The 15521-nt window shown below is 36.6% G+C and overlaps 1 protein-coding gene across 1 annotated transcript in view; it reads right to left on the bottom strand.

Moving 5' to 3' along the window:
- Window positions 1-1300: 1300 nt before the first annotated feature.
- The window catches only part of NWD2 (NACHT and WD repeat domain containing 2), a 948319-nt gene continuing 934098 nt past the window's right edge, over window positions 1301-15521 (bottom strand). Inside the window, exon 7 of the mRNA XM_044063448.1 lies at window positions 1301-6087. Coding sequence (XP_043919383.1) covers window positions 2146-6087 — 3942 coding nt within the window. The 3' untranslated portion in view covers window positions 1301-2145. The remainder of the gene's footprint in view (window positions 6088-15521) is intronic.

Consider the following 15521-nt stretch of genomic DNA (forward strand, 5'->3'; position numbering starts at 1 on the left):
TGTTCTTGTGTTATGGTAGTAGTCTGGAAAATGTGACATGGGTGTATAATGCCTGTAGCATTTAATACTTGCAGGTAAAGTAAACACTGTGCAGCTTTATTGATGTAATTTTCAGCATTCTTCTCTGTTCTTTCAGTATATTCATTGAACTGCGTATATAGAGCTTCAACAAAAATACTCTTCTGTGTCAAACATTGAGTATTTACCTGTATTTGAACCAATTGTACCAGCTTGCCTGCAGTATTGAATGAGATGCATGCCAATGATGCAGGTTAAACAGTGTAATCAATGCATTATAACAATAATTTTAGTGTTTATTACTGCTTTTCCATATGCCACAGCAATACAACAGTTGTTTGAAGAAATGCTACAATGCGGTTATGCACTGCTGCAGAAACAATTATCTGAGTGATTTTAGTAATTTGTTATAGTGAGACTGATGCATCATTTATTTGTAACCATAGTTTGATAGTTTAAGCCTTGTGACCTGTTTAGAAATACATAAAGTATTACACCTGCATTAAAAATGTAAAACTGAAAATACAACCAAAAAAATAAGAATCTTGGTACTTAATGTGGTATGGGTCACTGATTATGACATTTTTAGAAGATCATGGTTTTGAAAATTGTTATTTCAATGCAGCACTTGTAGGAGAAGGCATACTTTCATCTGGCACTTTTGTCATTTACCATATATGTATCAAATCATGAGCAAATCTATGAATTGTCAGACAGAATGGAAAAACAGGAATGTGAAAATGCATAATTGGATTTGTTTAAATGTATTAAAATATTAAGACATCTGCTTGCTTTCTTCAGTTATTGCTTATGTTTTACATAATTAAGTCACATTCACACAAATAATTTGGTAAGGACATTACTTGCCCAACTAAATAATATACATGTAAAGTGGTACAATAGACTGACTGAGACTAACCTGCTATGTGACTATCAGACTGTGTACAACTCAAAGCATTTTAATGGTACTATAAAACTTTTGTACTCCTTGGCTCTAGATGATTGTCACTGTTGAAATGATACCCCAGCCCCATGTGCAACAATGGGAAAAGACGTTGTTGATGGATGGATGTCTGTTACCCAGCACATACGTCTACATGTGAAACCAAGAAGCATCTTCAAAAACATGTAGTAAGAACAGCATGGGTATGTTATTAAAGTGTAAATATGTATTTGCTAGAATAAGGACTTTTCAGCATTATTTTAGCATTACATTTAGGAATAGGAATAAAAAAATGAAAAAAACTTAGAAAATACAGGATCAGATTGTATATATAGGATGGAATGAATATATATATATATATATATATATATATATATATATATATATATATATATATATATATATATATATATTTTTTTTTTTTCTTTTTCTTGTTGTATGTACCGTCATTAAATAGAGTTCAGTAATAGTGCCTTCCAAGCAGGTACATTTTGGTGCAAGTGATTGCCCTGCTGATCATGAGATTATAATAGAAACAAAAACAAACAATTAGTGCTCTAAAAATGTTGCTATGTAGCTGTATGGGGTAAACTCTTTCAACTTTCTAACGGAAGGAATGCCATAACAATGCAGGCAAAATGTTACCGTGATTGCTACATTAAAAAGTATGATATGCAGGGCAAATTTTGAACTATATAGTGTGGTACTTAAATGGCAATGATATACCAGTGCTAATTTCCAAACTTTTCAGCTTGGAGCAAAACGCAGCATTAATTTCATCAATATGAACTTATCTGGGTAACATTTTGGCAGGCAAGTAGGCAGTATGCCATTCTCTAAAATGTTTTTCTGTCCATTTCTGTGGTCCTGGGTCACTTGCATTATTCACTGTACTCCATGGTCCCTTTTCTAATATCCCATTATGTAAAATCAAATAATGGGTCTATTTTTTTATTCTGTGTGTTTCTAATCAGATTGCACTTTATTACTTTGCTAATAAACAATGCAATTTATGTGAACAGATGCTACAGACCTTCCGTTTCTCACTAACATCACTTTTATATACTTAAAGAGGACTGAAACCCCTGAAAGCTTGAAACAATTAATTAGTAACACATTTCTACTTATTAGACAACATAATCAGGCTCTTGATAGATTTCTGCATAAGTTGTCTGCAGGCACAGTTAACTGTCGGATGTGAAATTTTGTCCTCTGCAATCTATTGCAGAGCATACCTTATCATAACAATAATTTGGCTTCTTTGTTGGTGTTGTTTCATTTGTTTCTCCACAGTCTGCAACTGTAATTGGACTGTCTCTAGCAAAGATTTCCGTAGACTCTCTCCATATACAGTCTGCTGCCATTTTGAAACTGTAAGTAGCACACTTAGGCCGAGGTTGTTTAGACAAGTTGTTGAAAATTTGACGACTGTTTGATGTAGCAATTTTAATTTTTAAAGCAGCATCAACACGATCTACTACAGTATATGTACCAATGCTTCCATCATCAAAACCTATGATAATATTAAGGTGTCTCTGAGAAAGAACAATAAATGTTGGACTTTTATAAAGTGAGCAAGCACCAATGTTTTTCCCATCAGCAAGTCTCATTACAATTAAATTATACATTGCACCATTGTCATCATCATCATCATCACTGTTTCGGGAACAAATGTATACTAGATATCGACCATCACGTGACAATCTCTGTCGCCAAATGACACCAGTGGCATGTACAATACGGAGTTTCCCACTGTGTAAGTCAAGAATATTAATATTTTCATCACCACGAGATACAATTCCTAATTTACCATTTGGAGAAATTTGGAAATCTTCTAAGCTTTTTAGGAAATTATTGGGAAGCTGAAGTCGTCTACAGATTGATTCATCTGTCAGACTCCAAATAAATACAGCTTCAGTGGATGTTATAAACATGACATAGTCAGGACAGTCAGGAATGAGCTTACAGGTGACAATGATTGTGCCATCATCACAGCAGAACTTTTTAGTTATGCTACCTGTCCACAAACTTACAGCTAAAAGTTTATTTTTTGTTATCCCAATTACAAATGTGTTTGCTGATGTTATAAATGCATCCTGCAATGCTACAAGAATATTACAAACTTTGTGCCCTGTTGCCAGACGCCAAACCCTAGATGCATTCTGCTCACAGAGTGAAACAATAAACTGGTCATTGTGTGTAATTAAGAGCTGAGAAATCCGCTGCCCATTGACACGGAACAAATTTTCTCCAGTAACCGTGTGCCATATATACTGACTACTCTTATCATCTGATGTAACCATTAGATCTCCAGAAGTTGTTAGAACACACTGGTCTACAAGTCCTTCATGCTTAAAAATGGCTTCAATAAATCCTGTACCAAAGTTCCATTTATAAACAGAATCTGTTCCATCAAGTGTATATATAAACTCAGCTCTGCCACTCAACAGTACACTTTGGATCGGCTTTCCAGTTTTGTCAATGTTCGACATCGCTGTTATAATATCTATATCCCATATGGAGACAACTCCACCAGTTGTCAAGGACAGTAGGAGGTTATGGTGATTTGATTTAACTAGTCGTACTATAGGACCTGAAAATTCCTGCAGACTAGCCATACACTGTCCGGTATCTCTCCGCCACACAAAAATCGATGATGTATCTTCCACGGAGGCAATAATGCAGTCATGATTTTTGGACAGGACAGCACATACAAAGCGTTCATTACGTTTTGCCCTGAATTTTTCAGTGACTTTCCACATAGTTGTGTCTAGGATTTCTACTCCAAGTGCCTTGCAAATGAGAATTGCACTTTGGTCTTCTGAAAGTTCAATGCTAACTATGTCACTGTCTTCCCCCTTGCAGTCAAAGTCTTCCATAAGCTGTGGGTTCATTATATCATCGATATTCCACACAGAAAGACTTCCTTCATTGTCAACCATTGCCATTTCCTGCACTCTTTCAAGGATGAGAATAAATCTCACAAACCCTCCTGAAAATTCTGATGTCACTGTGGAGAGCTTTTCCCCACTACTAAGATGAAATATAGTAGTTGTGTTCAGATACTGCCCACAGAAGGCATGCATACCATCTGGAGAGCATTGGACACATGTGACTTCATACCAGCAGTGAAACTGGTAAAGTGGCCACCCATAAAGTAAGTCAATTACACTGACATCTTTGCTAGTCTCTAGCCATGCAAGAGCATGGTTGCTTGTTAAAGTGAAGCCATTTATAAGGTTACACCCCCCTCCTATACCACTGTGCTTGGATCCTTTGATTTCTACTTCTGAAAGAAGGCATGAATTGTGGTTATCATAAATTAATAATGTGTTTTTGGTTGTAGCAACAACAAGGTACTTTTCATCATTAGTAAGTTTCATTCCCAAGATCACAGACTGAGCTGTGGTAATTTGTCTGAGCAGCTGTCTCGACTCCACATCCCAAGTGCTGATGGATCCATTTTCCAAAGCTGTAATGATGATGTTGGGGCTAAATGTTGGCAGCGCTTCAATCACATGTGTATAACTGGAGGACAGTGGAAGCCGCTCAGGGCAATATGTTACATCCATAGAACTATGCAGTGGAACTATAGAACAATATTTGGGACCATCTTTGTCACATTCTACAAGCAGATGCCTCAGTTTTGGCAAGGAGCTCACAACTGGAAGGAGTCTTTGCTGCAACTCAGCTGAAAGTGAACTGGGATTTTTTGATAGCTTTGACTTTATACTGCGAATAGTACCTGCAAGAAATTTCAGCTCTTTTTCTTGAGAGTAACTGTAAGCCACTTCAATATCTGACAGTGCTTTGTCAAACTGCCCTATTTTTATCATAGTATACAACCAGCTGAAGTTCATGATTATACCATATAACATGTCATCAGTTCGCCCACTTCTTGTAAGATGATGCAATAATTCAGACATTTTCCGATGATTAACAAAAAAGATATCAGGCTCCAAAGGATTGCACTGGAAAACCCAAGGCTGTTCAGGGGCTTGTCTGTCAAAGGAGAAGTCATCATTGATTATTATTTTGTCACTGTTGTTACCTCTGTCAGGATCAAGCAGACGGCTCATGGGGTTTTCTTCTGAAAGAAATGGTTTCTTTCTTCCACCAGCCCAAATTCCAAGAAAATAATCAGCAATAACACTATGCATTTCAAGCACTTCATCTTCATTACTGAGATACATTTTCTGTGCAATAGCATCGAGATGTCTGTTTGCCCATACTAGCAGAGTAACATGTTTAACTTGCCTTTCTATAAGATAACCACTTAATTCATCTTTAAGCCTTGCGATACAAATGTATGGGATCCTCATGGGACAGTTATCTTGATTCCCAGCCCCAATTTCATTTAGAACACTATTATCAAGGGAAAGAATATCTTCCAGCTCTACTTCACTCAGACCAGTCCTGGTCAACGTAATATAACCAAGAGCTCGTGCTAAGAATCTTGCCCCACATTTCTTCTCCAGTGACCAAAAGAGATGCTCTATGCTGTCATGGACATTTCCACAAAGTGAAGAGTCATCTACATCTTTGTGTGATCGCCAGTGTCTGACTTCTCTAAAAATTAGATTAACAAACATCGGTAAGGTGCACTTTGACAAAGCCTCGTTGACATAAATTTGCTGACCTGAGGTTACTTTTCTTTTAACTCGAAGCAACTGATGTTTTAAAATCTGGCTGCACATCCTTCTGTCACGTGGGGCAATTTCTACATAATTTTCCCTATCCTGAATGAGAGATTTCAGCTTTTGTAGAATGCCATGTTTGTTTGGCAGTGTGGACAGAATAATTCGAACAGTACGAGGAAGATGAATGGGAAGCCACCACAGTTTTCGAGCATCTTCAGCATCTGGAAGTTGTTCTACAGCATCAAGTATGATTACTAGTGGACGATAGAAAGAAGATTCATTGAGTAAGTTTACAAATAACTCCCTCATATCATGAATTTTTTTGGGAAAACTTTGGACAATGCACCGGTAGTTCATTGCTATTTGTTCACATATACTCTGTAGCAGATACTTAAGGTCTACACTCATTTCTGTGGATCCCAAAAATCGAACAATAATTACAGGATCAGAATCTGGCCCCATTTCATCTCGAAGCCATGCATGTGCCTGTAGGTAAGAAAAAAAAAAAAAAGAAATCACAAAGGGCAAACTGAATGATATAACAATAATGTTTACATTCTAGAAAGAACATTTACATCAGTATTTTAACAGCAGATTTGGAGAACTACAGAAATTCTGTCTATGCCACATATGTAGTCAAATAGGAGTTCTCTGTTGCAGATTCTTCATGTAATATGCTTCATATTACCTATAATTTTAAACCCATAGATTCTACTGTGTAACGTGATAATATGTGAACATCATTCCACTAAAGACCATTCATTAAACAGACACCCTGAAAGACACTAAAAAATGAATGAGACAGAAAACTAGTCAATGTGTGTTTAAGCTGGCCGTATCCTTTGGCCTTAGGACCATATTTCTCAAAGTATTCAGGTGTTCTGAAAAGTATACACAACACAGTAATAAAGAAATATACTGTGGAATTTTAGAATTTATGTAATCAGTAAATTTTACACAAATATAAAAATGGACATTGTGGCATAGAAGAAGCATAATGATAATATAAATAAGAAATGTAAGCATGGGGAAAAAGAAATATTCAAGGATAATATTTCCCTGTACAGACTGGGAATCCTGCACCACTTCTAATGCACAAGGCCAGTGATTCCAAAACTTTGTTAATACCAGCATCCTGGACCAGTTGGTCCATTCTTCTACCAGGAGTACAAACATCCTTTACCTTGTACTCATGAACATTGGGGGTGCTGCTCACCCAATGTGATGTCTTCGCTCATCAGATCTCAGCATGAGGAAGTATTGCTTGAAATAAATATTAAATCCGGGGATCCAGCTAAACCAAAAACCTTTAGGAACTATTCCAAGGCTAACTTCTCTCTATAAAGCAACAACTTGACTAAATTCCAAACACCCCCAAACCCAGTAAACACCATAGCATATGCTGAGCTATTTACAAAATCTCTGTACATCCATACTGATAGCTCTATAGAGTAAGCTGTGCCCACTCATATTAAGAATAAGACAAACTCAAAAGACAAGCCACCCTGTAGAATCACAATACTGATTGGTTATACAACAAAAGAAAAAAAATATCTTGGCCAGTAGTAGGACGAAAAAAGCCATGCATACTAAAAGCCTCCTGACCAATCTAAACAGGCAGCATAGAGGTTTGTTAATACTTCAAAAGCTAAATTTGAAGAAATAATAGCTTCTCAGACAAAGGATAACCACAAAGCTTTCTATACACATGTCCATAACCTCAGGAGAAATACCCAACAATATGCAGAAATTATTGTAAATGGCATCACCCACACTGAACTTGAGGCCATTTCCAATCTCTTGGCTGACAAGTTCAGCTCAAATTTCTCCTTCCATTCTCCTCCTGATAGTCCAAAGGAAATACTGCATACCACAGTCTCCCCAACCATGACTAGGGAACAGGTCATCATTGCACTTTCTAAGGCCAAAAAACTGCATCGATGGGCCCTGATAACATCTCAGGATGTTTAATAAATAGCATGAAACATGACCTCTCTGGTCAAATTGAATCACTGTTCAGCTGGAGTCTTCAGTCAGGTTTAGTGTGCAAGAAATGGAAGATGGCTACAGTCATTCCCCCACACAAAGGAGGTCCAACCACTGATCCAGGTAACTACAGGCCCATAAATCTTACCAGTATCATATGCAAGGCCACGGAAACAATCCTCATGGATATGATACATGATAGGGTAGGGCCCCCCACATTGCCGCATTTGCACATTTATTTTAGCTTTGTTAAGGACAGGGGTCACCAAAGCATTGACGCAGATAGTGCAGCATACAGCTTACCTTGACCTCTGCTTCTGATATAATACCTCGTTCAGGCATTATAGACAAGCTCAGTAATTTATATATCACCAAACTCTTACCAGGTGGATAATAGCCAAGCTGCAGGAGGTCACCAGGAGGTCAAAATAAAGTCCAGCACCAGGCCAGTAGATACCCAGGTAGTGGAGTCACAATCACCCATGGTACTGAGCTTGCTTTTTTTTTTCTATTCTAGGAAATGAAATGAAAAAAATGAAGGTTGATGGCTATGGGCTTATGCGTTTGATTGATGCATGGGTTATGGGGGTTATCATCAACTTCACTAGCTCTACCTCTGACTAACAAACAATGTCAAAGTCATGGTATTAAACTCAATGCTAAGAAATGCATAATTCTACCCTTTTTGAAATTATTTGAAAATAATTAATTATTTGATAATACACCCCTAAAAGTTGACCCAGTGGTAAGGAATGTAGGCATGCACATAGACAGTAGCCTTACCTTCAACCACCACATGGCCATAGTAGTGAGGAAATCCCTTTATGTTGGCAACTTATATGTAAGGGCATGGCACCTAGGTCCAAAGAGATCATTATCCCACTGTACTCTGCCCTTATCAGACCAATCATGGAATACAATGCTCACTTTGGTATGTACCTGACCAGGCATATGCAACAACTAGAGTGACCTCAAAGATTCTTTACAAAAAGAATACAAGGCATAACTAACCTTCCTTATGCAGAGCACCTTAAAGCCCTTTCCCTCTACTCAGTCTCCTAGAGATTGCTGAGGAGTGATCTATGCCAGGCTTACAAGGCATCTGCAAACCCCACACTTATGAATCGCCTATATAATAATAATAAGTTTGGGGACGTGAATTGTGTCTGTGACATAAACAGAACATGCTGGAGAGACAGATATGTATCCCAACGACTGTCCCTCCTATGGAACAGTCTTCCCATGCATGTGAATCTGAGTTCATCTATTACCCAGTTTAAGAACAACATACACAAGTGGGTGGGAAATAGGAAATTTACACCGGGTATGACATGTATGTCCCTTATGGATAGAGGTAGCTTATAAATGTCTGGCCTCAAATTCCTGTTTGGATGACGTGCATCATTATTCTTTGAGAAAAATGGCTTTGCTTAGAAAGGCCCCTCAGCTCATTAGCCTAGTAACAGTCTAGGAATCTAGGAATCTATAATGAGTAGGACTTTGCTTTGTTTAATCAGGTTCCACAGTAAGGAATGATTGTCCAAACTAACCAGAAGAGGTCAAGGATGCAGATTTTTTTTTTTATCTTTAAGGGTATGGCATAAATTCAAGAAACTGTGGTACAACATACACTTCAGAGGTTTCCAAACACACTGGACTGTGAGCTCACCTGTGTAAGCTTTCTATTATTTTAAGGAAGTGACTACTACCATGGCCTGTATCACTCTGGAGAACGGAGTGGGAAACTTACCTCTGTTATGGATGGATGGTTTCAGATGCATGATGAAATCTAAAAAGTCAATTAGTAATTAATTTTCAGTGCATGAAGATGTTTATTCACCTAGATATTCAATGGCTCCTTTTCCAGGTATCTATTTATGTGATTGTGGTCTCATGTCATTGTTGGTACATCAAATCTTGGTTTATTGTGTCTTTTGTAATGGGTTCTCCATGGCTGTATGACTCAGGCAAAAGTGAACAGTTATTTTTTTATGTTTTCCCTTTGTTTCTGAACATCTGTCTGACCTTGGAGAAAGTATATTTAGAGAAGGAAACTGGAGTATAGAGGAGAAAAGCCCACACAGATACTGGCGGGACCAATTCCACTGAAAAACTGTGTTCAGGTTTAGGGTGATGTTTTGTGAGATGGACTTGTATGTTCACATTTTTTGTTGGATTTAATTTATCAGTTATAGTATTTGAGGTGCAGCTTTTACTCTACCCATTTAATTAGAAGTCATAGTGCAGCAGAAATAGGTGATTATTTGTACAGTGAAGCATCTCTTGTACTGCTGCATTACCTTTGGGCAATAATAACATCAATAATTCTCAATAAGGGTTATAATCAGTCACTATGAAATGACCTCTAACATTTTACTTTATAAGTATATCTTTGCCTTAAACTATACTTGAAAAACTCAATATTTGTCTTTGAATACATTTATGCTATCAAGTACCAAAGACACCACCCTATCTACCTTATTTTTAATGAGGTGAGGCAAACACGGTCCTAACACAGTTATAAAATATATTTTATATATATATATATATATATATATATATATATATATATATATATATATATATATATGCATTATTTAGAACCAAATTAACAGAAACAAAAAATATAATTTGAAAATAATAAGTACTTAACAATTTGCAATTCTTTAAAGGAGTACAAAGGTGTCAAAACTCGTTAGAACAGAACCTAAATATACTGGTGTGTGCGTGTGTGTGTGTGTGTGTGTGTGTGTGTGTGTGTGTGTGTGTGTGTTCGTGCACCTGCATACATAATAGCAGACACAACTTAAAAAAAGAGATTATTTTAATTTTTTTTTTATTTTTGCAATGGATTTTTGGATATTTTCCTACTTATTCTGACATTGTTATTGGCTACCTTTGTTAACACTGATGTTTAAATTAGAAGCCATGGTAAAGTCAAATGAGCAGATACATCCATTCCTAGACTAAATGCCACCTGTGTACTGACAAACCCCTTTATTAAGCAGAAATATTTCATACAACTGATGGATCTAGTTTTTATCCTGTTCAGGTTAGCTGGGGTAGAAATCAATAAATGATAACTGAACTTGGATATGAAAACTAAATCCTGAGATACAATCTGTACAGCCCTGGTTGTTACAGATGGTACATACACTGTCTCTTACTAAGCATTGTAGAAATATCATGCAAAAATGTGTATAGTATATTCTACAACAACTAATACAGTAATGCCAAATCTGAACCTTTTATTAAATTAGACAACGAAAAGCAAAGGCAGTTTACTTGATGCAGTATGCAAGGACATTATTAAATAAAATCAGCTATGATCTGGTTATGTTTTACCTTCTCTAAAACACCACCAAAACAAAAACAAAAAAGAAAAAATTGTTATGATTGTGTGTTTTTACACCCTCGTTGTCTGTATTAATCAATAGAAATCATCCTGATATTTATACAGTTGCAGTAAATTTGGAGCTAGTAGGACAGAAGAAATGAAGAGACATCATAACAGATCTCGGTGGTCTCACTGGTGAGCTGGCAGATATGGACTGGTTTAATTATAATTTGCAAAAAATACCCCCTAAACAACAACAGCAACAAAAAAATCATTAGAATCAGCCTGACAATTTTTCCTCTCTGCCTGTGATGGTGACAGACTATGTAGTCAAATGAAAGATATGATGACAGTAATGAGACCAGATATTACCTCAGCCCATTTCTTTCCTGTTCTAAAAGTATATTTTCATTCACTTGTAACCTGCTAACAAGACACTGTTACTCTAATGTTTCTCTTTTACTTCTGCAGATTGCATAGATAGTTGAGTAGATTACACAATTTCATCTTCCTATATTTCAGTCAATTCCTGGCAGCTCGACTAGCAAATCGGAGGACAAATGTGGGTGAATGTCCTTTTTATCGACAATTAATGTGGTCAAATGCTCATCTGGAATGAAACATAGTATCTACTTAACATCACAAAACAACTGAAATGTTAACTACAACATCTTACAATACAGTAACGTTCTGCCAGAGAGCATATTGTAACATAGTTTAAGAAATACTTTTGCAAGCAAGCATATCAAGCTTCTTGTTGGTCTAGTAGTCACTATATTGTGATTAGCAGGGTAATGTTAATGGTTATAATCCCTCAACCTATTATATATATATTAAGATTACAGTGGCATGACTTCATATTTCTGACTTTTTAACTTTGTACTTAATTTTTCCTCTGCATTTACTTATTTATGTAATTATATAGTTGGTGGCTGCATTTATTTATTTGTTTATATAGTTAGTGATGTGACGGTGGCATACATTTCTCCATTTATTTACTTGTTCTCCTAGTCTGGAGGCAAGGTGTTTATTTATTTCACTATGTCGTGTAGAAGTTATGTTGCATAGCTGATAAAAAGGGCACTCAACCCCATTTATTGCCATTGAAAAGGACATTCAGCCACATTTATTGCCATTGAAAAGGACATTCAGCCACATTTGACCGATGATTTGCCCGTTGAGCTTCAGGAGTAGACTGAAAGTTAGGAAGCCCACAATTTCACATTGGTGCATACCACCTTTACCTCTATTTTATGGAAATGTACATATAATCTGGTGACCTGTAAAGTTCCATGAATTGGCACCCCCACCTCAACTTGAAGATGAACAAAACAAACAATTAAATAAATATATTTAATGACTTTCTCAAAATTGAAAAAACAAAATCAAAAAAGCTTAGCTTCTCCTCTGAATGTGAAGCCACAAGTATAATAAGCAGTCTCCCACTGTGACCCAATAGACATTTACAATATCTTACAAAAAAATAACTGCCAATTTCACCTCAAGGGCTTCCTTCCAAAGTCATGAAATATCTGAAACACCACTTCCCCAGTTACCTTTGTAAAGATCTGAATTTGCTAACCAAGACCAAAATTACTACCTCCACAGAACCTGGCTGTTTAATTTATATTACTTGACCTGGTTGTTTACTTTATAATGTTAACCATGTCCTTGCAGACCCACTCCATAAACTATTTAAATTTGATTAAGTTAATTACAAGAAAGTGAAGCATTGCCATCCTTGGTAAACAAATCTTGACATCAGCTTACAGTATGGACAGCACCCCACTCTCGGTTAATACAGTCATCAGCGATCTCAGCACCCATATCGACAATGTTTCACTTTCTTGCATTTGACGTAACCTAAGTTATGGGTATTGGGAAGGTGATTCTGGTCTATGGACTAACTCAGCTCATGCACTATAAATCTATTCAAGTTACCTTTAAGATCACTCCTGTTCATGTCTATTCATACATCACACCACTAATTCTTGGGCAATAAGTTGGTACAATCTTCATTATATAATACATTATTATATTCAGATGATTAACATTTACAATGCATACTTTCAAATGATCAGTATTATAATGCCTTTAAAAAAGGCCTTTATTTCCTATTGTTTTATATATGTCTTATACTGATAGGTTTTGGACTAAGTTAGTACTTAGGTTCTTTATCGCTGCATTTGCCTTTATTTCCTATTGCTTTATATATGTCTCATACTGATAGGTTTTGGACTAAGTTAGTACTTAGGTTCTTTATCGCTGCATTTGCCTTTATTTCCTATTGTTTTATATATGTCTCATACTGATAGGTTTTGGACTAAGTTAGTACTTAGGTTCTTTATCGTTGCATTTGCCTTTATTTCCTATTGTTTTATATATGTCTCATACTGATAGGTTTTGGACTAAGTTAGTACTTAGGTTCTTTATCGCTGCTTTTGTACTCATCATCTTCATTCTATACTACTTCATTATATCAAGATTTTGAACAGTCACAGTACTTGTTTCCAAAATACTGTGCTCTTAAAACAGAAGTCTGTCTTTCATTTTAACATACATTCTTCCTAGTTGTTTAACATTAAAATATGGCCTCATTCCTAGAACAAAATGAGAATTGGGTTTACTTCTTAGCACATGTTGGATGGTGTCTTTCCGCAATTACAAAGTGTTTCTATCTATCACAGTCTTACAAAAACATGTCTGCAGTATGCCATCTCAGGTCACAATTATTAGTACATCTGAATATGCAACTTGTTCTTAAATGATGCGAACTTTACAAGCAACATCTGTAACAGTTTTGGATATAATATCAAAAGCATCCACATTTCAGTTCCATATTAGATTTGGAAAATGCCATTTAAAATTCATCTTATAAAATTGGATTTGTCTAAATACAGATAACTGTAAAAACTAAAAGATCTGATACTTAACTCACTCAGACATTGTCAACAGAATTAGGCATAAACCTTTTTATAACAAGCTGGATAGCTATCTGGCTCACAGATAGGACCAAGAGGTAAGGATCAGTGAGGCCACCTCCACAAAGATGCTGGTCACCAGTAGAATCCCTCATTGCTCTGCATGGGCCTGCTCCTCTTTGACAGTTACTTCTTGGAGGTCAAAGCAAATGTTAAGGGCCTCTGATTGGCTAAGTCTGCAGATGATTGCAAACTGGTAGCAGTCATTGAAACCCCCTAAGAAAAGAGCAACCTTCAAGAAGGCCTAACACAAACAAATACATGGTTCCAAAGCCATGGCTTAAAACTCAGTGCCAAGAAATGCATTATATTACCTTCTGGAATGCTAGACACCCCCTGGAAAATAATTCTTCAATTAAGCAGCCCTAAAAGGTGATTCACTAGTCTGGTATCTGGGGATGCATGCAGTTAGCAACCTAATGCTTGACCAACATGTGTAGAAGATAGTAAAAAAATCCTTCTAGGTTGCTCATTGTGTAAGTAAGGGCATGGCATATTGGCCCAGACAGGTTACTGTACCACTGTACTCAGCCCACAACAAATCCATCATGGAGTAGTATGCCCTGTTTGGCATGTACTGCACCATACACATGCAACTGGAATGTCTACACAGGTTCCTTCCAAAAAGAATACTAAGAGTAAAGAAAATCCCGTCTATTTACTCTGTATTTTACAGACTACTGAGCAGTGATCTTTGCCCAGCATACAAGGCATCATTGGACCCCATTTTGATGAACATTTCATACATCACACAAAACAAACAGGATTAGAACTACTAGATCAAAAGAGATACATTTTAGTGCAACATAAATAGGACTCACTGGAGAGACAGATGTTTTTCTCAGAAAATTCCCATTCTCTGAAGCAATCTCACCATCCATGTGAAACAGAGTTCCTCCCTAAATATACTTGAGCACAACTTGGACCAGTGGATGTGTCTGATGGACAGAGGCAGTCAGTATATCACTGCTATATAACTGAAATTTGTGGGTCACATTCGGGGTGCAAAGCTAGGCTTATAAGGGCCCCAAAGGTTGTTAACCTCTTATACACCTATGACTCTATGAAAACACACACAAACACAGTCACACGCACACAGTCGCACACACACACACACACACACACACACACACACACACACACACACACACACACACACACACACACACACACACGTTTCTTTTCTAATAAATCCTTAAACCAGCATAAATGAGGGTTAGATCATATATCATATAATAAAACTTGTCATGTCTTACAATTCATTTTTATTTTTTTAAGTAGCACAAGTCGAAGCCCATTTTTCTTCTATCACAATACTTCAGCTCAATACTTAACCAAATTCCCACTGCATTTTGCAAAGACAGTAATTAACTGGCATGTATAAAATGTTATACCAAGGGCAGCAAGGCATTTATCACTCTCAATTTCAGGTTTATCAAGTGTATATTTTCTTCTTGCTCTATCCATTACTGACACTTGATGATTCTCCTACGATTCCTTGCATCGAAACTGACTGAAGGCAAAACACACAGCATTATCCAGCGCAAGAACATTTCTGTCTCTATCCAAAATTACTGATATAATAAGCTTACTAAACATTATTTTTGTGTGGGAGC

The sequence above is a fragment of the Protopterus annectens genome, chromosome 2.part1, assembly GCF_019279795.1.
Source record: "Protopterus annectens isolate FY-2018-M chromosome 2.part1, PAN1.0, whole genome shotgun sequence".
Classification (NCBI taxonomy): domain Eukaryota; kingdom Metazoa; phylum Chordata; order Ceratodontiformes; family Protopteridae; genus Protopterus; species Protopterus annectens.